This window comes from Anomaloglossus baeobatrachus, chromosome 7, assembly GCF_048569485.1.
Source record: "Anomaloglossus baeobatrachus isolate aAnoBae1 chromosome 7, aAnoBae1.hap1, whole genome shotgun sequence".
Lineage (NCBI taxonomy): Eukaryota > Metazoa > Chordata > Amphibia > Anura > Aromobatidae > Anomaloglossus > Anomaloglossus baeobatrachus.
Window position 1 is genome coordinate 242,594,722 of NC_134359.1, and position 23,243 is coordinate 242,617,964.

General features: G+C 41.3%; 1 protein-coding gene across 1 annotated transcript in view; it reads left to right on the top strand.

Moving 5' to 3' along the window:
* LOC142245346 (uromodulin-like) overlaps positions 1 to 23,243 on the top strand; it is a 96,121-nt gene that overhangs the window by 34,513 nt on the left and 38,365 nt on the right. The window contains exons 6-10 of the mRNA XM_075317986.1: positions 2,855 to 2,977; positions 5,551 to 5,731; positions 18,736 to 18,873; positions 22,246 to 22,260; positions 22,383 to 23,177. Of these exons, the coding sequence (XP_075174101.1) occupies positions 2,855 to 2,977; positions 5,551 to 5,731; positions 18,736 to 18,873; positions 22,246 to 22,260; positions 22,383 to 23,177 (1,252 nt within the window). The remainder of the gene's footprint in view (positions 1 to 2,854; positions 2,978 to 5,550; positions 5,732 to 18,735; positions 18,874 to 22,245; positions 22,261 to 22,382; positions 23,178 to 23,243) is intronic.

Sequence of the window (23,243 nt, forward strand, 5' to 3'; positions counted from 1 at the left end):
TCTTTCCCTGTCTATGTTTGTTTGTCTCTCTCTATCTCTTTTGCTGTCTGTCTCTTTCCCTGTCTGCCTGTCTCTTTCCCTGTCTATCTGCCTCTGTCTGTCTCTTTCCCTGTCTGCCTGTCTCTGTCTGACTTTATCTCTCTGCCTCTTTCCCCATTTGTCTCTTTCCCCATCGGTCTCTTTCCAGGTCTGTCTCTTTCCAGGTCTTTTTCCCTGTGTATGTTTGTTTGTCTCTCTCTGTCTCTTTTGCTGTCTGTCTCTTTCCCTGTCTGCCTGTCTCTTTCCCTTTCTGCCTGTCTCTTTACCTGTCTATCTGCCTCTGTCTGTCTCTTTCCCTGTCTGTCTCTATCTCTCTGTCTCTTTCCCCATCTGTCTCTTTCCAGGTCTGTCTCTTTCCAGGTCTGTCTCTTTCCAGGTCTCTTTCCCTGTCTATGTTAGTTTGTCTCTCTCTATCTCTTTTGCTGTCTGTCTCTTTCCCTGTCTGCCTGTCTCTTTCCCTGTCTATCTGCCTCTGTCTGTCTCTTTCCCTGTCTGCCTCTATCTCTCTGTCTCTTTCCTTGTCTGTCTCTATCCGTCTCCCCACTGACATCATATTACCTCACACAAATGCTACTTATACTATGAATATCCTTTGTTCCTATAGCAACCAATCTGAAGTCCTATTAATGACCTATAGCTCCTAACTCCATTGATTTTAATGGAGGCAGATTTTTTGGAGAGTTAAATTTTCCCATCAAAACATAGTCTACGAAAGTTCCCTAGGTCATATGAGGCATCTGTGCAAAATTTCGTGGTTGTAAATGCGATGGTGCAGATTCCTTTAGTGGACATACGCACACACACACACACACACACATACATACATTCACTCAGCTTGATATATTAGATAGTGAATATTATAGATGTGCTGTATACTGAGGGGACTGATTATATATAATGTGTATGTATGTAATATATATAATATATATTTGTGTTGTTGTTGTTGTTTAAAGGGTTCTTTACAGTTAGAGCGGTCAGACTGTGGAATACACTACCACAAGAGGTAGTAATGGCAGATACTATAACAGCTTTTAAAAAAGGGCTGGATGATTTCCTCAGTACATATAACACTGTTGGTTATAAATGACTTAGTGACTAAATGTAGAACTGGTGGAGGAAGGTTGAACTAGATGGACCTAGGTCTTTTTCAACCTAAGTAACTATGTAACTATGTTGTATACTGAGGGATTGATGGCCACTCTTGTACTCTATGCATAAACACGTTGCATACATGATAGACACATAAACACAGTTCACATTACTACAACGACGATCGAAGTCTTTAGGGCAGAAGCTCATGGGGTTAAGCGGGCTTTACATGCTGCGACATTGCTAATGCGGAGTCGTTGGGGTCACGGAATTCGTGACGCACATCCGGCCGCATTAGCGATGCCGTTGCGTGTGACACCGATAAGCGATTTTGCATTGTTGCAAAAACGTGCAAAATCGCTAATCGGCGACAGGGGGGTCCATTCTCAAATCTTGTTACTGCAGCAGTAACGAGGTTGTTCCTCGTTCCTGTGGCAGCACACATCGCTCCGTGTGACACCGCAGGAACGAGGAACCTCTCCTTACCTGCCTCCCGGCTGCTATGCGGAAGGAAGGAGGTGGGCGGGATGTTACGTCCCGCTCAGCTCCGCCCCTCCGCTGCTATTGGGCGGCGGTTCAGTGACATCGCTGTGACGCCGCACGGACCGCCCCCTTAGAAAGGAGGCGGTTCGCCCGTCACAGCGACGTCGCCGGACAGGTATGTATGTGTGACGGCTGTTGTGCGGCACGGGCAGCGATTTGCCCGTGTCGCGCAACAGATGGGGGCGGGTACCCACACTAGCGATATCGGGACCGATATCGCAGTGTGTAAAGTAGCCTTTAGTCTGCCTTTTTACACATACAAAACATAGGTTTTACCTGCGTATATAATAGACCTTTTGTGTTTATTTATTGATAGGGAGATAGGGACAAAGGTGAGTCCCAGCCTGGATGCATCGGAGCAAAGGTGACAGGAGGCAGTGTTCTCAGAGATTTGAATCAGTAATATGGTGGTGACTGTGGTCAGAGCTCTGTGCCCACTAGTCGCTGTGTCTATGACTTTGAAACCCGATCATGCAGCGACCGCACAGCATAGAACTCCGAGCACAGTCACTAAAACAGTAATTTCTGACTTTGCTGCCATTACTGCTATTAAAAAGCAGTGAGAACCCATCCTGACCTCCAGCAGTAGAGTCCTCTGGGAAGTGTGTGAAGGTGCTGCTCTACACAAGATGGAGGCCATGGTGGCTTTATTATAACTGGAGACCAGCAGCTGGGAATAGGAGCTGCACACACCAAGTAGCCTGCGAGCATGAAGAGGCTAGCGTGGCAGTGCTGCTGAGATACACAGCATTGCCATGGCTTATAATTGAGCAAAATAAACATTATTTTACATTTTAAATGCACAGTTCTAAAGATCCGGGACTTTACACTTGTGATTCATGGCACAAGCTCCAAATCAAAGTGCTTAGTGATGCATCTGCCATAGGCTGTGTCTGGTATTGCAGCTCTAAGCAGTAAAGGTAAGATGTATTATTCTGTAGATTCTTTTCACAGATCAGCTGGGTCTAGAGTGTCATAGTTGCTTTTTGACCACTGAAAATGGGTAGATTTTACAATCATATTGTACTGTTTATGATTTCTATTATAGCAAACTGATAAAGGTCTGGTACAAATACTGCAATTTTCAGGATATGCAAATAATATAATAAACATCAAGCTTCTATCATTTAATCATTTATAGATATATAAAACAATTAACTCAATATTGTTATTTCCTTCTCAGGTTTTCTTCCTTATTACTGGGCTTTGCGGAAGCATAAATGATGCAGATTTCCTTATCTATAGAGAAATTGCTGCTGCCAGCTTTGGACATGTCTTTCAAGTTTCTCTATCAGACCTGAATAAAGTAACTCATCAGCTTATAAGTTATATTCTGTATGGTTGATTTACTCTAACATATGTATATATATATATATGTATATGTATATATATATGTATATATATATATATATATATATATATATACACACAGTACACAGTATATATAAAAAGTTATAGAGGTGTTCATATAGCTTGAACCTAAAGCCTGTGTGAGTGAGGACTCATTGACTCATCTGATTTTGCCACATACGAGAAAAATTGACCAATTATTCTGATTAAACTTTGATCAGAGTGTGGTATGAGTGTCAGCAGTTTTTTTCGTACTTGGAAAAGTTAAAAAAAAGTTTCTCCGTTTTCTCTATTCTGATAGTCCATCAAAATCAGGCTATATTCGGATGTTATCCAAGTGCGGTCCAAATTTTTCACAGACCAATTGACTTGTATTGCAGATTTTGATCCACCTCTCGGATCATAGTCGGAACACCGGCAACACTAACAATGGTGGGCCCTGGGACTAGTGAGAGGGTAGATGGACACCTCCTAACCTCACCTGAGCTGTCCCTACTCTCCTAGCCAGTCCATATACAGTTTCCACAACTGTCGCCGCACAGCACCCTCACCCTGAGTCCTTGAGAAACCCTATCGAGGCCCTAACTAGTGAGAGGCGGGAGAGGTAAACTAAACCCACCATTGCACTAAAGAGACAAAAGGGTAGGAGAGACAAACAGGGGTAAACAACCAAAAATGAATAGGATTTGACATCTGTAAGATCCAAAGCAGCGCCTTCCACCAAGGCGGATTTCATACAAATGGCTTTGCATAGTCAGCAAAGCTTGCTGGGAGACCTAGCTATTTAAGCACAAGGGAATGTGGCTACAAAGCAGGTGCAGCTGACCTTATTTGCAGAAAAATTCACATTTATCTACTTCAGTACCAAAGGAAATTAAACATTTAAATGCAGGGCCCAGATAGAGATAAGGAGCTCCAGTTCCTCAAGCTGACACTATTCTCCAAAAACAAGTAGATGACAGTGACAGTGACTTTCCATAAACATAGAGAGTCTAGGAACAAAGGGAGTAAAAAAAAGTCCATAGTCCAAAAATTAAAAGGGAATCTGTCACTTTTTTTTTTTGTTATTTAGGGGAGAGATGGCAGGCAGAATGCACAGGCACATAATTTCTAGCTGGCCGTGCTCCTGACATCATAGCAAAAGGGTAGAAGAACCATGTATAATGAAGACTGGAGTAGTCTTATCTTCTGGGCAGCATACACCCCATAGCCCAGAAGATAGAAGATATAAAAGAGGATTTTGGCCAAACAACCCCTCATCCAGGAGACATACTAGTATGGGTAATATCACCTTTATGCTACCTGTATGTCCATATTAATAACTAGAACAGCCCAAAAGGGTGACAGATTGCCATCAAAGGCAACTCCCAATATACTGGAAATAAAAAATGAGAAAACGTGGAGTATTTGAAGCCTAAAATAAGTATATAAGAGATGAATAATAGACCCTATTAAAATGTGGTAATCTTTATTGAAAATACGCATAACATAGAGTAGCCTACATAATAAGTCAGAACAAGTGAAAATACCAAGATCCAATTTTGAGAGTACAGATAAAATGCCAAATAATACACAAAAAGCACTTAATGTGATAAAAAATGAGGAAGCAAACAAAGATGTATTAAGAGGTGTATGCCATAGAGGTTTAGAAATCACAAACAGTATCTATAGAGTCAGATCCACACAGAGAAAAGTATGTGGATATAAACATCATCGGAAGCATGCATGTATTAAGTATGACCACAAGATGGTGCCCAAGAAACATAACAGATATATCACATCTCGGTAGATGAAGACAAGTGTGGTGTAAAGAGTATGGACAGTTCAGGTGTGCAATAAAGAGTAATTACAAGGTGTAGAAAGGTTCACAATAGCAGCATGAGTAGGGTGATATGGAGTTTACCCAATATAAATTGCAAAGAGCCTGAGTGTTAGAAAGGCCCCAATGCGCATTTCGCTTTGGCTTCCTCTCAGCCCAACAAGAAAACCAAAGAGAAACAAACATAGGGACCTTTCTATCACTCAGGAACCCTGAATTTTATATTGGATAAGCATTATCCAAACACAAATAGTTACTATTTGCTCATCACTAAATGCTATTTGTGAAAAACACAGATAGCACTCGTATGTGAAAAACAGACATCTGAATGAACCATGAGGTTGAGAAGGATGAGTTATTCCTACGATGTACAATATTTTAATTAACTGTCAATGTTATTTATTGATTAAATTAATCATTACCCTCATTAAGACTTGTTTTGTAGCTTCCCCTCCCAAAACCATTTCATTAGTAGATGTTTAGTGCACTCTTATAATGTCAGGGCATTGTGTTATAGCGGTCATTGGTTCATAACGTCTACTAGAGCAGAGGTATAAGGTAAATAGTTTTAGAAAAGCTCCAAAGTTTCTCCAAAGTTTTAACATTTTGGGTTAAAGTTTTACTTTTACAATTACAAATGACCAACTTGATTCAGTTAAGCTGCCTATAGTATGAAATTGACTTAACCCGTTAATGTGCCTCATTCTCAGGTCTTTCATTACTTGGACCTCACACTTGCAAGACCATTGAACAGCTCTGTGCGGCTCTTCTCTGGAGAGTATAGTTATGGCCACAACAATACTGGAAGTTTTACCGTAGAAGATAATTTTACAGCCCTAATAATAACCACAGATGGACTGATCTATTCTATACAAGTATTAGGGCCTGACTGTAAGTACTGTAAAATTGGACATGTAAGGGGTTTAAGTTTTCTTTTCTGTACAACCAATATGTCAAGTTTAAGAAAGGACTGCCCTTTCTATTTTTTTTATTCCATTGCTATTTCTTTGACCTTTACAGCATGGTATAGCACAGGATGGGGCATGTCTCATAGGATTTCATTATTTTTTTTCTGGGGATGCAAAAGATCTTTAAAGCTATTTAAAGTAAATAGCTGCAACAGCTTTTTAAGAAGTTTTTAATGGATGACTTCCACCAATTAAAACGTTCGAGACAAATTCATTGTGGTTGTTTGCTTCTGATAGATTGAAAGATCTTAAACCTCATTTATAAAAGTCTCCAATCCTAAGATAAGTTCCTCATGTTGTGCCGGATGAGCTTTTTTATATTATGTTTGGATTGTGCTAATTTCCTATTTGCTAGGGCTGTATAAGGGTTTGCATTATGATGGTAGCACTAATCCACATAGTTTCATTTAATGTATTTCATATTTTTTACACAACAGATGTATGTTAGAAGATATGAATATTATAGTGTATTAGGCACTGAATAAACATTTTTGAGTCCTGAGTGTTAGGGAATTTTAGGCTGCAATATACTGCTGTTTGATTGTTTCCCGTCATGGAAGCTGGCAGTGAGAATTACTGGGTTCTCACCACTAACAAGCGGAGGTTAATTGTGACAGTATGAGAAAGAGCAGAGGGCTCAGGCTTGAGGAAGGAGTTGTAACACTGGTGGAATTGGTTTTGTTCAACAAACTTGCTTTACACTTGAGCTGATAAGTTGTGTTTTGGAGCCAAGGGGGCTGTTGGCATATGTTTAGTGCAGCAAGTCCATTCCTGTCTATGAGTGTTTAGTTGCTAGGTTTGTGTGCTGTTAATAAAGATAGAACAAATTACTTGGTGATTTACTAAGCTTCATATTTGTTCCTGATGGTTCCTGAATAAACCAATTGCTATTGTTGCACTCTAGGAGAGTATTGTTTATAATCCACTAGCTGTAGTACCCAGCGTTGCCTGGGATAGTAATTGTCTCTGTCTCTCTTCCAGTCTCTGTTTGTCTGTCTCTGTCTGTCTCTTTCCCTGTCAATCTCTGTCTGTCTATGTCTATCTCTGTCTGTCTCTGTATCAGTCTCTCTGTCTCACTCTCTCTGTGTCTGTCTGTGTCTGTCTGTCTCTCTCTATCTCTGACTGTCTGTCTCTTTCCTTGTCTGTCTCTTTCCCTGTCTGTCTCTTTCCCTGTCTGTCTCTTTCCCCGTCTGCTGTCTCTTTCACCATCTGTCTCTTTCCCCGTCTGTCTCTTTCCTCGTCTGTCTATTTGCTCGTCTGGCTCTTTCTCCGTCTGTCTTTTTCCCTGTCTGTCTTTGTCTGTCTCTCTGTCTGTCTCTTTTGCTCTCTGTCTCTTTCCCTGTCTGCCTGTCTCTGTCTGTCTCTATATCTCTGTCTATTTCTCCATCTGTCTCTTTCCAGGTATGTCTCTTTCCAGGTCTGTTCCTTCCAGGTCTGTCTCTTTGGGTGTCTGTCTCTTTGCCTGGTTGTCTCTTTGCCCGGCTGTCTCTTTTCCCGGCTGTCTCTTTGCCTGGCTTTCTCTTTTCAGGGCTGTCTCTTTCCAGGTCTGTCTCTTTCCAGGTCTATCTCTTTCCAGGTCTGTCTCTTTGCCTGTCAGTCTCTTTGACCAACTGTCTCTATCCCGGTCTGTCTCTTTCCCGGTCTGTCTCTTTCCCGGTCTGTCTCTTTCCCGGTCTTTCTCTTTCCCCATCTGTCTCTTTCCTTGTCTGTCTATTTGCTCGTCTGGCTCTTTCTCCGTCTGTCTCTTTCCCTGTCTGTCTTTGTCTGTCTCTCTGTCTGACTCTTTTGTTCTCTGTCTCTTTCCCTGTCTGCCTGTCTCTGTCTGTCTCTATATCTCTGTCTATTTCTCCATCTGTCTCTTTTCAGGTCTGTGTCTTTCCTCATCTGTCTATTTCCCGTTCTGTCTCTTTCCCCATCTCTTTCCCTCTGTCTTTTTCTATCTCTCTGTCTATCTTTTTTGCTGCCTGTCTGTTTCTTTTTATCGCTCTGTCTCTTTCCCCGTCTGTCTCTTTCCCGTCTGTCTTTTTCCCTGTCTGTTTCTTTCCCTGTCTGTCTCTTTCCCTGTCTGCTGTCTCTTTCCCCATCTGTCTCTTTCTACATCTGTCTCTTTCACCATCTGTCTCTTTCCTCATCTGTCTCTTTCCTTGTCTGTCTCTTTCCTTGTCTGTCTTTGTCTGTCTCTCTGTCTGTCTCTTTTGCTGTCTCTCTATTTCCCTGTCTGCCTGTCTCTGTCTGCCTCTATCTCTCTGTCTCTTTCCCGATCTGTTTCTTTCCAGGTCTGTCTCATTCCCTGTCTCTCTCTTTCCCCATCTGTCTTTCTCTATCTTTCTCTCTCTTTCCCTGTTTGTCTCATTTCCTGTCTGTCTCTCTATGTCTGTCTCTTTCCCTGTCTCTCTCTATCTCTTTCCCTGTCTGTCTCTCTCTGTCTCTTTTCCTGTCTGTCTCTTTCCTTGTCAGTCTCTATCCGTCTCCCCACCGACATCATATTACCTCACACATAAGCTTCTTATACTATGAATGTCCTTTGTTGCCTATAACAACCAATCAAAGCTGCTATTAATGATCTGTAGCTCCTATCTCCATTGATTTTAATGTAGGCAGGTTTTTTGTAGAGTAACTGTAAAGTGCAGGTTTAAAGTTTCCCGTCAAAACATAGTCTACTGTCTGTGTCTCTGTCTGTCTCTTTTGATGTCTGTCTCTTTCCCTGTTTCTCTTTATCTCTCTGTCTATTTCCTGTATGTCTCTTTACAGGTCTGTGTCTTTCCTCGTCTGTCTCTCTGTCTGTCTTTTTTCCTGACTGTCTCTTTCCTTGTCTGTCTCTATCTCTCTCTCTTTCCCTGTCTGTCTCTTTCCAGGTCTGTCTCCTTCCCCGTCTGTCTCTTTCCCCGTCTGTCTATTTCCCCGTCTTTCCCCATCTGTCTTTGTCTGTCTGTCTCTTTTGCTGTCTGTCTCTTTCCCTGTCTGCCTGTCTCTGTCCCTGTCTGGCTGTCTCTGTCTGTCCCTTTCCTTGTCTGTCTTTTTGTCTCTTTCCCAGTCTGTCTCTTTCCAGGTCTGTCTCTTTCCCCATCTTCCTCTTTCTCTGTCTGTCTCTTTCCCCGTCTGTCTCTTTCCCCGTCTGTCTCTTTCCAGGTCTGTCTCTTTCCAGGTCTGTCTCTTTCCCCATCTGTTTCTTTCCCTGTCTGTTTCTCTGTCTGTCTCTTTTGCTGTCTGTCTCTTTCCCTGTTTGTTTTTACCTCTCTGTTTCTTCCCCTGTCTGTTTCTTTCCGGGTCTGTCTCTTTCCAGGTCTGTCTCTTTCCCCATCTGTATCCTTCACCGTCGGTGTCTTTCTCCATCTTTTTCCCTATTTGTCTCTCTGTCTGTCTCTTTTGCTGGCTGTCTCTTTCCCTGTTTGTCTTTATCTCTCTGTCTCTTTCCCTGTCTGTCTCTTAACCTGTCTGTCTCTTTCCTCATATGTCTCTATCCCTGTCTCTTTCCCTGTCTGTCTTTGTCTGTCTCTCTTTCTGTATCTTTTGCTGTCTGTCTCTTTCCCTGATGCCTGTCTCTGTCTGTCTCTATCTATCTGTCTCTTTCTCCGTCTGTATCTTTTAAGGTCTGTCACTTTCCCCATCTGTCTCTTTTCCCATCTGTCTCTTTTCCCGTCTGTCTCTTTCCCCATCTGTCACTTTCCCTGTCTGTCTCTTTCTCTGTCTGTCTTTGTCTGTGTCTTTGTCTGTCTCTATCTCTCTGTCTCTTTCCCTGTCTGTCTCTCTGTCTCTTTCCCTGTCTGTCTCTATACATCTCCCCACCAATATCATATTACCTCATACATAAGCTTCTTATACTAGGAATGTCCTTTGTTGCCTATAGCAACCAATCAGAGCTGCTATTAATGAGCTGTAGCTCCTAGCTCCATTGACTTTAATGTAGACAGGTTTATTTGGAGAGTAACTGTAAAATACAGTGTTAAATTTTCCCTTCAAAACATAGTCTATGACGTTCCCTGGGTCAAATGAGGCGTCTGTGCAAAATTTCATGATTATAAATGTGACGGTGCGGATTCCGTTAGCGGACATACACACATACACTCAAACATACACACACATACATACACTCAGCTTTATATATTAGATTTCTAACAAGGGCAAAGTGCAATGTGATGTCAAGAGGACATGTGAAATCTGTGTAAATTGGTAGACCTAGTCCACTGGAAATATGTTGGTGCACATGGTTGGGAATGGGCAGCTTTTTCACTGCAATAGGTTTGTACAAGAGTAGTGATGAGCGAGCGTGCTTGCTACTGCTCGATACTCAATGAAGAATCGGGGTGCTCAACATGATGCATACTCAATTGAGTATCGTGGGTGCTTGAGCGCCAGTCCCCTCTTGGCATGCTCACTCTCTCCCCTCCCAACCACTCCTGTTAAGGTCTTCCAGAAAAATGCTTGAATTCCCCATTGACTTCATTTTGTTCAGCCTGTCGAAGCGTCTGACCTGTTCAAATTGACTACTGAGCACTCATGAATTTCAGTGCTTGCTCATCACTATATGTGAGGCTGGAGTGTGTGGAGTGGGGCTAGTTGAGGCTCTGCATATTAGATAACATGATGTGCTCTTGGTAGAGTCATAAGGGAAGAGAGGTGTGATTATTAAATTCTAAGCTTTTGTGCCTTATGTTAGAAACTATGACCTTCAAATATATTTATGCCATTATTGCATGAAGAAAAAAGTGAAAATCATCTGTATTAAATATAATCAACACAATTGCAATCAGTCTGCAACTATTTCTTTAAAGGGTGTCAGTGCCGGTGGGCTACCAGTTTGGTGCAGAGGTTCTCTGATCACTGGTTTTGCTCAGGGTATATTGGTGAAGTGAGCAGAGACCCTTGACAGTAGCCAGTAATTAGAAGAAGCCTGCACTCTCACTGAGTCTGCACCACTTGGCTCTTCCAGTGTCATTACTCATGCCTAACATGGATTGATTTCAGTTATCCCTTGCTCTAGGCAAGTGAGTGTTGTCAATGAAGATCCTTGATATTCAAATTGAAGTGGGTAACAGAAAACTGATCCCTTGTCAGGGCCGTGTTTATCATTAGGCACTAGCAGGTATGTGCCTAGGGCAGCAACTTTATGGGTCAGCGCCACCTTGTGGTGAACCCTACCCTGTTATGATTCAGGGATGATCAAATAATGCAGAATTCCAAATGGTAACAGAGTGGCTGGAACCTTAATGTATTGCAGACCTAATCCTGATATACACCTAGAAGTAGCCATGGGTTGAGCCTACGATGACCTAGTCGTTTTGACACAGCCGAAGAACTAAATATTCTCACAGATAGAGATATAAGAAAGCTAATCTGCATCAGAGCAGTCCCCAAAGATAGATAGATAGCCCCCCACATGTAGAGGCTACAGTGATATAGAAAAACACAATACAAAGCTGGAAAAGACAGATTCAGCAAAGGTGAGGTCCAAGCTATCTTTATAGGAAAGGATAGGAAGGAGCACTGTCTGCATCCGTAAAAAACCTTAATAAATACCAGCACTTTTGATATGGAAAAATCCTGAGGTCACACAACCTCTCCCCCACTGTATCAGCACTCAAATGTTACCAGGATCCAAAAACACTAATACAGATGAGGGACTGAATTAATACCAAGGATGACAAACACAATACCTTGCAGAATCATGGAGCTAAGTATACAGACACTCCCAGCAGGGAATGATCCCATTCCACCAAGAACTACACACAGACAAAATAGGAATCAAGCATTAGTATCAATGCAGAAAAAAACAACAAGAAAGTGGAAAACAAACAGCAGAGGTACAAACACCACTTATCTGAGAGACGTTCTGGTAGTGAGCAGGGCTGGTTACAGAATGTCCTTAACACACAGGAGACCATTGAGCACCGGCAAGTAACAAGAGAAAATTGCTCAGTTATATAGTCCCAATCTGACCCTGATTGCCAGTCCTCTACAGGTGTGTGTATTTCATTCCACAAATCAACTACACCGCCAGCACTGACCACAAGAGGGAGCCCCAAACTGGAAAACGTATTCACAACACCCCTCCTTTTTTATTTTAACTGCTTCATTTTTCTTGCTTCAGACTTATAAGCAATTCTAGTATTTTTCAGTGTGGGGTGGTGCAGACAGAGTGTGTTGCTGAGGGAGGCAGTAAGGAGCAGTGAGAAAAAGAAGTTAGCAGGGGCTGCTCTGCCATGTTTTACCAATCAGAAGACAGATTAAATACACTCTGTGCACAATGAAGAAACGAGGCAACTCTGGGGAGGAGGAAACTCTGCCCTCCAGTCATCCCCTGCCAGCTCCATGATACCGTCCTGCAGCAGAGTGTAAGCACAGGGCGGGTTCTGTTGTGTGAAGGAGAGTGAAGGAAGCTCAGGACTCCAACATCATTTCCCTGGGGAGAGGAGAACTACACCGCGTGCAGAATTATTAGGCAACTTGTATTTTAGAGGATTTTTTTTACTATTCATCAACAACTATGTTCTCAAGCAACCCAAAAGACTCATAAATATCAAAGCTTAATATTTTTGGAAGTTGGAGTGGGTTTTTTTTAGATTTGGCCATCTTAGGAGGATATCTGTTTTTGCAGGTAACTATTACTGTGTAGAATTATTAGGCAACTTAATAAAAAACAAATATATTCCCATCTCACTTGTTTATTATCACCAGGTAAACCAATATAACTGCACAAAATTTATAAATAAACATTTCTGACATGCAAAAACAAAACCCCAAAAAATTAGTGACCAATATAGCCACCTTTCTTTAGGATGACACTCAACAGCCTACCATCCATAGATTCTGTCAGTTTCTTGAGCTGTTTACGATCAACATTGCGGGCAGCAGCCACCACAGCCTCCCAGACTCTGTTCCGAGAGGTGTACTGTTTTCCCTCCCTGTAGATCTCCCATTTTTCGAGCTACCACGGGTTTTCTATGGGGTTCAGATCAGGTGAACAAGGGGGCCATGTCATTATTTTTTCATCTTTTAGACCTCTACTGGCCAGCCACACTATGGAGTAGTTGGATGCAGGTGATGGATCATTGTCCTGCATGAAAATCATGTTTTTCTTGAACAATACCGACTTCTTCCTGTACCACTGCTTGAAGACGTTTTCTTCCAGAAACTGGCAGTAGGTCTAGGAGTTGAGCTTCACTCCATCCTCAACCCAAAAAGGTCCTACAAGTTTATCTTTGATGATACCAGCCCATACCAGTACCCCACTTCCACCTTGCTGCTGTCTGAGTTGGAGTGGAGCTCTCTGCTCTTTATTGATCCAGCCTCTAGCCCATCCATCTGGCCCACTCATTTCACTCTCATATCATCAGTCCATAAAACCTTTGAAAAATCAGCCTTAAGATATTTCTTGGCCCAGTCTTGACGTTTTATCTTATGTTTCTTGTTCAAAGGTGGTTGTTTTTCAGCCTTCCTTACCTTGGCCATGTCCCTGAGTATGGCACACCTTGTGCTTTTTGAGACTCCAGTAACGTTGCAGCTCTGAAATATGGCCAAACTGGTGGCAAATGGCATCTTGGCAGCATCACGCTTGATTTTCCTCATATCATGGGCAGTTATTTTGCGCCTTTTTTTGCCCAACACGCTTCATGAGACCCTGTTGGCTATTGCCATGAAACGCTTGATTGTTCAGTGATCATGCTTCAAAAGTTTGGCAATCTCAAGAGTGCTCTATCCCTCTGCAAGACATCTCACAATTTTGGACTTTTCAGAGCCCATCAAATCTCTTTTCTGACCCATTTTGCCAAAGGAAAGGAAGTTGCCTAATAATTAAGCACAGCGTATATAGGGTGTTGATGTCATTACACCACACCCTTTCCTCATTACAGAGATGCACATCACCTGATTTGGCTCTCAAGCCTCTACAGCTTGGAGTAGTACAACATGTATAAAAAGTATCATGTGATCAAAATACTCATTTGCATAATAATTCTGCACAGAATGTAGAGCCATGATGTAGATGTTCAGCTTCTTCTCATATTCATGATACAATCTCCTCCTCCCTGTGTTCTGCAGGATCCTAGGTCTTTTAGTCTGGCAGGGTATGATCCCTGGCCTGTGTCTAGACCTGATGGTGAAGGAGGTAGAGTTCAGAGATGCCAAGGTCTGTAAATGCCTTGCCACCCACTTCCATTGTACCTTGCCCTGTCACTCTGCCCTGCTAACCTCCCCTGCCACTCTGTTCCCTGTCTCTGCTCTGCCCTGCCACTCTGCTCTACCCTGCCACCCTGCCCTGCCCTTGTGCTCTGCCCTCTCTCCTGCCCTGACACGCCATTCTGCCCTGCTCTGCCACTCTGCTCCAACCAACCACTCTGCTCTGCTCTCCACTCTGCCCCGTCACTCTGCCTTGCAACTCTTCCCTGACACATTATTCTGCTCTGCACGATCACTCTGCTCTGCCCTGGCACGCTAACCCACAACTCTGCCCCATCACTCTACCCTGCTTCCTCGTCCTATCAGCTCCTCTTGTCCAGCCACTGTGCAATATCTGTATACTGACACCTGCTGCTCTATTGTCCTGTTCTCACACTATAGGCAGCTACTGAGTGGGAACTGTGGCAAAACACCAACCACAGTGTCACTTATTGTTCCGCTATAGCCAAAGTCTCCCCAGGATTTATAATGTGTCCAATTCAATTGTGCTAATTATTCTGTATCTGGGAAAATTGGGTGATAACCAGTATGGCTATAACCAGAACTCTGTTAGTGGATTATAGCTTAAAGGGGTCAACCAGGTTAAATCCACAAGTCCCCAGTCACTCTGTGTTGCTTTGCAACCACAATTGTATAATGGACTATATGTAGCAAATTTCCCTTAGGTTAAAGGGGTTGCCTGGTCAGTAGTGATAAGTCTGCAGTTTCTCTATGTCACTATGTGACGGCAGACCTATGAATCCTCCCAGCTCCCACATTGTGAGGATTCGCGGGATTTTCAGCAGGGAACGCTGGTCACATGGCCCCAAGTGTACACAATGCACGGTCCCAGTCTGTGCACTGGGAGGATTCATAAGTCTGCAGTCCCATAGAGTGACACAGAGGAACTGTAAACATCATTTTAGACCAGACAACCCCTTTATCCTAAGGGTATCTTTCTACGCTGGAAATATGCTATAGATATTCCATTATATTATTGTGGTTGCAAAGCAATAAAGAGTGGCTGCAGACTGAGGGCGCAGTCACATCTGCGTATAAAATATAGCTCTGTTGATGCTCCTGAAGTGTCTTGGTATGAGATGCAAGTGTAATTCCGTATATCATACGAATGCTATGCGAGTGCATTTTTCCCCTCACCTAGTCTCCATGTGACATGCATTTTTTAACATGGAGATTTAAGTACTCTCAAAAGATAGATAGATAAATAAATATGCAACACATATATAATGTCCCATTCCCTTGCATTTTATAATCTTGCACCCTTTAGTGTTTGTCATGTGACACTAAAGGGTGTTTAGCCTTGTTTTTAGCCCCAAATTCATTATTTTCCCCAAAAAACAACATGGGATCCCCACTATTTTTTTTTGTAGCCAGCTAAGGTGAAGTAGACAGCTGTAGCCTGCAGACTGCCACTGTCAGATTTTTCTTGGCTGGCAATCCAAAACAGGGGTCACCCCATGCTGTTATTTTAAATTATTGATTTAAAATTAAATAAATAATAAAAAAAAAAAGGTAAAGCGGACAGCTGTGGTCTGGTATTCACAGGCTGGGGGGGCTCATGTTATTGGACCCTCCTCAGCCTAAAAATAGCAGGCCGCAGTCACCCCAGAAGTGGCGCATCCATTAGATACACCAATCCTGGAGCTTTACCTTGCCTCTTCTCGTTGCCCTGGTGCAGTGGCAAATGGGATAATACATGGGGCTGATGGCAGCAGTGAATTGCCAGCTGACATCAAGTGCTGGTATAAGTAATGGGTGGGTGTCTATAAGATACCCCCTATTACTAATCAAGTTGTTAAACAAAGAAAAATAAATTTTATTTGGACAAACACCCCCCAACTACAGCCCTCGTTCACTAATTTAGTAAAAAAAAAAAAAAAACAATGTCTGACGCAATTTATTTCGATGTCCCACGACGATTCCCAAAAGCAAACCTGAAAGACATCAAAAGAGAAAATTATTAAAGAAATAAAGATAAGAGACACCCTCTTTCACCAATTTATTTCCCAGGTAAAACCTTAATCCGTCTATAGGATAAAAGATATCTCCATCTATAAGATATCTTAATGTCTATAAGATACCCCCTATTACTAATCAAGTTGTTAAACAAAGAAAAATAAATTTTATTTGGACAAACACCCCCCAACTACAGCCCTTGATCACTAATTTATTAAAAAAAAAAAAAAAATGTCCGACGCAATCCATTTTGATGTCCCACGACGATTCCCAAAAGCAAACCTGAAAGACATCAAAAGAGAAAATTATTGAAGAAATAAAGACAAAAGAAACCCTCTTTCACCAATTTATTTCCCGGGCAAAACCTTAATCCGGGTCGGGCTTAATCCAATAAGGGGTCCAACGACGATCCATGCTCACTGTCCCAGTCAATGATGAACAGAATGTTCACCATTGGCAGAGAGAGCAGTGCCTTCATCATACACTGCAGAAACAGTGCAGTGACCTGACATAACCTCATAGGGTCAGACCAGGTCACCGCAGGATCTCACACAGCAGTCGTCGGCATGACGAGTGCTGACATTATGAGGTTAGCTCAGTTCACTACCTGTGGCGATGAACTCTGCTGAACATATGACATCAGTGCTCATCACTGAGTTCTATGACCGTCGCCTTTTCACATCAAATATTGCGGGTGGCCCACGGCTATGATGAGCGGTGATGTCACGGGTTCTCGTGATACTTGGTGTCAGAACGCCACAGTCATGGAACTCAGTGACGAGTGGTAACGTCACAAGATAACTATACTATTTAAAAGGTAGGTGTGAGCAAGGCGACCTACAAACGTCGCTCAGTTACACCAGGTCTGTCAGAAGGAATGGGCCCAAATTCCTACCCACTATTGTGAGAAGCTTGAGGAAGCAGATCCAAAAACCTTTCACCCAAGTCATACAGTGTAAGTTCAATGCTACCAAATGCTAATGAAATGGATGGAAACTTTTGACTTTGGAGAAAGTAATAAAAATGCCTTAGAACATTTTCTCCCTCTCATTATTCTGGCATTTGGCAAATATAAATAATTTTGGTTCCTAATTAACCTAAAACGAGAAAGGTTTATTCTGATTTAATGTCAGATAGTGAGGAAAAACCTGCAGATGTGTCTTTTTAGATAGTGTATGTAAACTTCTGGTTTCAACTGTATATAAAAAATTAGGAACAGTGATTCAATACATGATGACTATTTTTTCCTTAAGAATTTGGGAAAGTTATGAAATGTCCTATAAATGTCTGTTCTATTCCTGATCTGAGGATCTTGGCTTTTAGTTGAGATTAATCTGTGCTGCACTTCAGCTACATTATATAAGTTGTGATGTTACCATTTTACTACAGTAAATTTATCACAAACACGAGTCATGTATGAGGGCGTCGGAGTAGTGGAGTTCGGAGGTTTGGCTTACCGACTCCACAGCCCTGATTACTGGACATGTGTACTCAGTCTTAACATTTGTGAATGGACAACCCCTTTCAGTTCCACAACAAATTTTTGGATGCTACATATTATTTTTTCACTGTTTAAAAACTACAGCATTTTACAGTTCTAGCAAAGTGGATGGGATTTGTAGAGAATGCACACTTTTTTTTTTTTTTTTTTTATAAACACCTAGTAAGCTGACCTGCAGTGGTTTTTTGAAATTCGCAACCTGCCAATTTCATTTCTGTGTGGATTTTCCCCCTTGGATTGCATTAGATGCAGAAAATCCATAAGTAAAAAATGTATATGCTGCAGAGATTCCCTAAAAGCAAATATTATCCACACATGACTGTTCCAATAAAGTTTTGTCAAAGCCAAATACTAGGAAGTATCAGAAACAAAGCCTTTTAATTTAAAATATGACACACCAAAAATAGACAGACTACAGAGTCAAACATGCAAAATGTGAAAAAATGAACTGCAAGTAAGCTAATTTAGCTAATAGTAGTGGAATTAATGCAGAAAATCTGCAGCATCAATCTGCATACAAGAAAACAGGCGGTTTTAAGCTGACTTGCCAGTAGAGTGGTTAAATGTCAAAGTGCTAGGGCAGCAAGAGTGCTAAATACAACCCTAACCCTTGACCATGCTAAAGGGGCTCCGAAGCATCCTTGTTTGAATATGAATAAAACTCAATTTATCTGCACTAAAATAAACACATAAATAAACTTCCCCTGTACAAATGTTTAAAGGGAACCTGTCCCATCTAATAATGCTATTAACCTGCAGATTTAGGGTTAATATGCAGGGTGATAGTGTTATCAAGGTGCCTGGTAATAGTACTGAAAATAAACTTTATTTCTCCTTGGAGCTGCTTGCTTTCAGTCATGTAGTTGTACCTGGAGCAATTCCAGTTACAGCTCACAACACTGAGAATGGTGGCTGTAAGGATGACCCGGCATTGACTCACAGCCGGCTGTGCAATGATGCACTTTAGAGCTGGCTGTCAGTCATAATTGCACCGGGCACACCTACATGACTGAAAGCCAACGGCTCTTGGAGAAATAATTACTTTTTCTCCCAGGTACCGCACTTTCAGTATTGTGACCAGGCACCTTCATAATGCTATTTACCTTCATAGTGTTCATAGTCCATAGCGTTATCTGACCTGACAGGTTCCTTTTAAGTAGTTTAATTTTCATTTCAGGGTGAAACACTACTTTTAAGAGTAACTTTCCTCTCACAGACAATATACTAATAATACTAACTCCACTTACTTGATGTGTTGTTACTTATAGTTATATATCTATTTCTTTTATGTGCAGCTCTTGAGCTTCCACTAAAACAAATAATTTCAGAGCTTTGGGGCTCAATGTATTTGCTGAAAAACCCGGGACATGGAAGATGGACTATAGTGATATATGCAGGAGGACGATATTCATTACGAGTGGAGGGGTTGAAAGGTATTTTATCTTTTGCCATGAACTATAAATCCTATCTCTCTATCTCTCTATCTATCTATCTATCTATCTATCTATCTATCTATCTATCTATCTATCTATCTATCCCTCTATCTATCTATCTATCTATCTATCTATCTATCCCTCTATCTATCTATCTATCTATCTATCCCTCTATCTATCTATCTATCTATCTATCTACCTATCTATCTATCATCTATCTACCTATCTATCTATCATCTATCTACCTATCTATCTACCTATCTATCTATCTATCATCTATCTACCTATCTATCTATCTATCTATCTATCATCTATCTACCTATCTATCTACCTATCTATCTATCTATCATCTATCTACCTATCTATCTACCTATCTATCTATCTATCTATCTATCTATCTATCATCTATCTACCTATCTATCTATCATCTATCTACCTATCTATCTATCATCTATCTACCTATCTATCTATCATCTATCTACCTATCTATCTATCTATCTATCTATCTATCTATCATCTATCTACCTATCTATCTATCTATCCCTCTATCTACCTATCTATCTATCTATCTATCTACCTATCTATCTATCTATCTATCTACCTATCTATCTATCTATCTATCTACCTATCTATCTATCATCTACCTACCTATCTATCTATCTATCTATCTATCTATCTATCATCTATCTACCTATCTATCTATCATCTATCTACCTATCTATCTATCTATCTATCTATCTATCTATCTATCTATCATCTATCTACCTATCTATCTATCATCTATCTACCTATCTATCTATCATCTATCTACCTATCTATCTACCTATCTATCTATCTATCATCTATCTACCTATCTATCTATCTCTCTATCTCTCTATCTCTGGGCCAGTCTAGAGTGCAGGCTTTCACTCACCATTAATAGGACATTGTCTCTCTATATTCTCGTTATTTGCATTGATAATGAAAAGGAGGAAAACCCTGTTTTTATTTTGCAGATCAAAATAGTTCACTTTATAAAGCAAGTTTAAAACTCAAGTTTTGTTAGGTGCATGGTAAAATAGATATAGTGATGAACCACCACTCAAATGTCGAAGCATACAAACGTTATTGTATTACTAGGGAACAATCATGCCTAGTCAGAATGTTGCAGAAAGGGTGCATATTGCATTTTTATGGTCACATGATAGCCCGTTCTCATTGCCGTCACCAAAGAATCCCTTGAGGAGTCAGACTTTCATCGCAAATCTGGACAGCCCCTTTAAGGATTTAATTCTTTCCTTAGCAGTTAAAGAGGTTTTTCCACAAACAAAGTTAATTTTAAGGTTCATTTTAATCAATAGATCTTGGAATAATATTAAATTCCGCAATTGAATGTGTTTTAAAAAAATATTCCTATGCTAAGATAATCTTATACGAGGGGCTGCTGATAAGTCTTTGGCTTTACCCAGAAAGAAACGAGATAGGATGATAAAACTTTGCATTCATTCCACACACTCTCTACTGATGACAACACACTTCTTACATCGGTATTCCAAGTTCTGTAAGCCTAGCAACAAGAAGGATATTGGTCATGCCTCAAACCAGGCACTCATAACAGCCATGGCATCAGAAATGGTGTGAAATTTGGTACCCTTGAGGTGTTTCTTCAGGTTTGGAAACAGATGATAGTCGGAGGGGGCTAGATCTGGTGAATAAGGTGGTTGGTCAACTAGCTGGAAGCCCAGCTCTGCCAGTTTTACTGTGGTCACCTGTGCAGTGTGAGTGGAGGCGTTGTCTTGCAGGAACAAGATTCCTTTGGACAGCTTGCCACGCCTTTTGACCATCAGAGCTGACTTCAATTGGTCCAAAAGTTCAGTGTAATACCTTGCATTGATGGTGGAACCCTTTTCAAGGTAGTCCACTATAGCATGGCCTCCTTATCCCAGAACACAGATGCCATCAGCTTAGTGGCTGATTTTTGCACCCTGAACTTCTTTGGACGAGGAGAACCACTGTGCCTCCACTCTTTTGACTGCTCCTTGTTTTCAGGATAATGCAAATAAATCCAGGTCTCTCCCATAGTGACCAGTCTATCCAGGAAGTTCTTATCCATCCAGAAATGCTGACAAATGGACCGAGAAGCTTTCACTTACATGCTTCTCTGATCTGTTGTCAGACATTTGATGACCCACTTTGCAGATCGCTTCATCATGTCCAAATGTTCATGGATAATGACACAAACGCATTCACGGGAGATCCCCATGATGTCTGCTATTGCTTTAGCTGAAATTCGTGGATTCACCATTATGAGGTTGTGCACAGCATCGATGATCTCTGAAATAACAATCGATCTCGGTCGTCCAGGACATTCCTCATCATTGGTCTTGAAGTGGCCCGTTTTAAATTTGGTAACCCAGTTCTTAACTGTAGAATATGAAGGGCATTGATCCCCCAATGTCTGCGACATATCACCATGAATATACTTCACGGACTTTCCTTGCAGAAACAATAATTTTATCACTCCTCTGCTCTCAGTTGCTGTGAATATCACATTAGACTCCGCCATTTTGTTTTCCCGCATGTGTAGAACTCTAAACACAAAATTTGGAAAACATAGATTAGACATATAAGACTTTCATGTGATGTAACATTTATTACAATAGAAACAAAAAAAGATCACAAAGCCAAAGACTTATCAGCAGCCCCTCGTATATGTGCCTCTGCTTTGTACTATGTAATGGCCATGTCTGACCATAAAGAGACATGGTCTGATCATACTACATCTTCTAGGCAGGGGATAATGCAAAAGAGAGTATACAGATAGCACAGCATGGGGTCAGAGCTGATTCTTTTTGTGAGGTAAAACATTTCCATTTGTTTTTTAAAAAAAGTTTCACCTCAAAGAAAAAATAATTTGCCCTCCCATGCTGTAATTGTGTATACTTTTTTACTTCCTCCCCAGTCTAGGAGATGTGGTATGTGGTAACAGTAATTCCAAATGGGCCTTTGCTGGTCAGGAGCCCAGGACGACTGTCCCCTCTGCCCCCGGTAGCTAAGCTGTGGGCTCCAAAGCTTGATTTTTCTGCGCTGACACATCCGATATCAATTAAACAGGACTAAGGAGTAGATCTAAGGATGGTAAAATCTGCCAGAATTTGAGTTCAGCACATTAGACCAGGAAATTCAATTTGCAATAAATTTATTCCATGCAAATCGAATGTGCATTGTAGTGTTATGAGGTCCAACCATAGAAAACAAGTCTCCATAGTTGCCATCTTTATAAAATAGCTAGTTCATACGATTGCCGAGGCTGTTCTCTGTTCTTCGTGTATTTACTGTATTCATTAATATAACTTGATGTAGTAAATATTCTTTTATTTGTTTCTTCTGCAGGTTTGAATATTTCATGTAAGTATCACAATAACTCACAATAAGGTACAGATAGGAGTGAAGATGGTGGCTTCGAGGAGATAGGTCTAAGGGGGCAAAAGAATATATATACAGCATATAATATGTATATTTTGTTACAGCTGCAGAAAATTGCTCCAAGTGTCATCCATTTGCCAATTGTGAAGAATATTTTGGCTCCGTGGAATGCAACTGCAAAGACGGATTCATTGGAGATGGTTTCAACTGTTCGGATATAGATGAATGTGCCTACTCTTGGTCAAATAATTGCTCTGATGGCATGTGCCAAAACACTTTTGGCTCTTACTCTTGTGATTGTCCAAGTGGTTTCATCTTCAGTTCAATGGGCTACTGTGTTGATATAGATGAATGTTCCAGTCCTGAACTAAACAGGTGTCATTCTTCTGCATCGTGTATTAACTACTACGGCAACTATTCCTGTGTCTGTCCGTACGGTTATTTTGGTGATGGATTCCACTGTGAAGTTGATGAATGTACAAATGGATTTTGTGGCCTGGGGATTGAGTGCATAAAATCACCCGGATCTTACAGCTGCTCTGATCCATGTTCAGACCACACTGTTCTCGAAGAACCCTGGAGAAGTACATCCAATATGTACGATTCAAAAATTAACTGTGACTATGACAAACAGGGATGGTATCGCTTTGTCGGCAGTGGCGGTGTTCGAATGCCAGAAAGTTGTGCACCAGAATATGGTTGTGGTACCCATGCCGGGATGTGGTTGAGAGGCACACATCCAATGTTAAGAGATGGTGTTGTGAATCACTCAGTGTGTGCCAGCTGGTTGGGATCCTGCTGTTATTGGTCAACAACTGTCCTGATAAAAACCTGTCCTGGAGGATATCATGTGTATAAACTGGATGGAACTCCTGCATGTTATTTGTCCTATTGCACAGGTAGGTAATAGTTCCTTTTTTTCAAAGTCTGTAGGCCAAATTTTTAAAGTGCTTATATCAGAATTC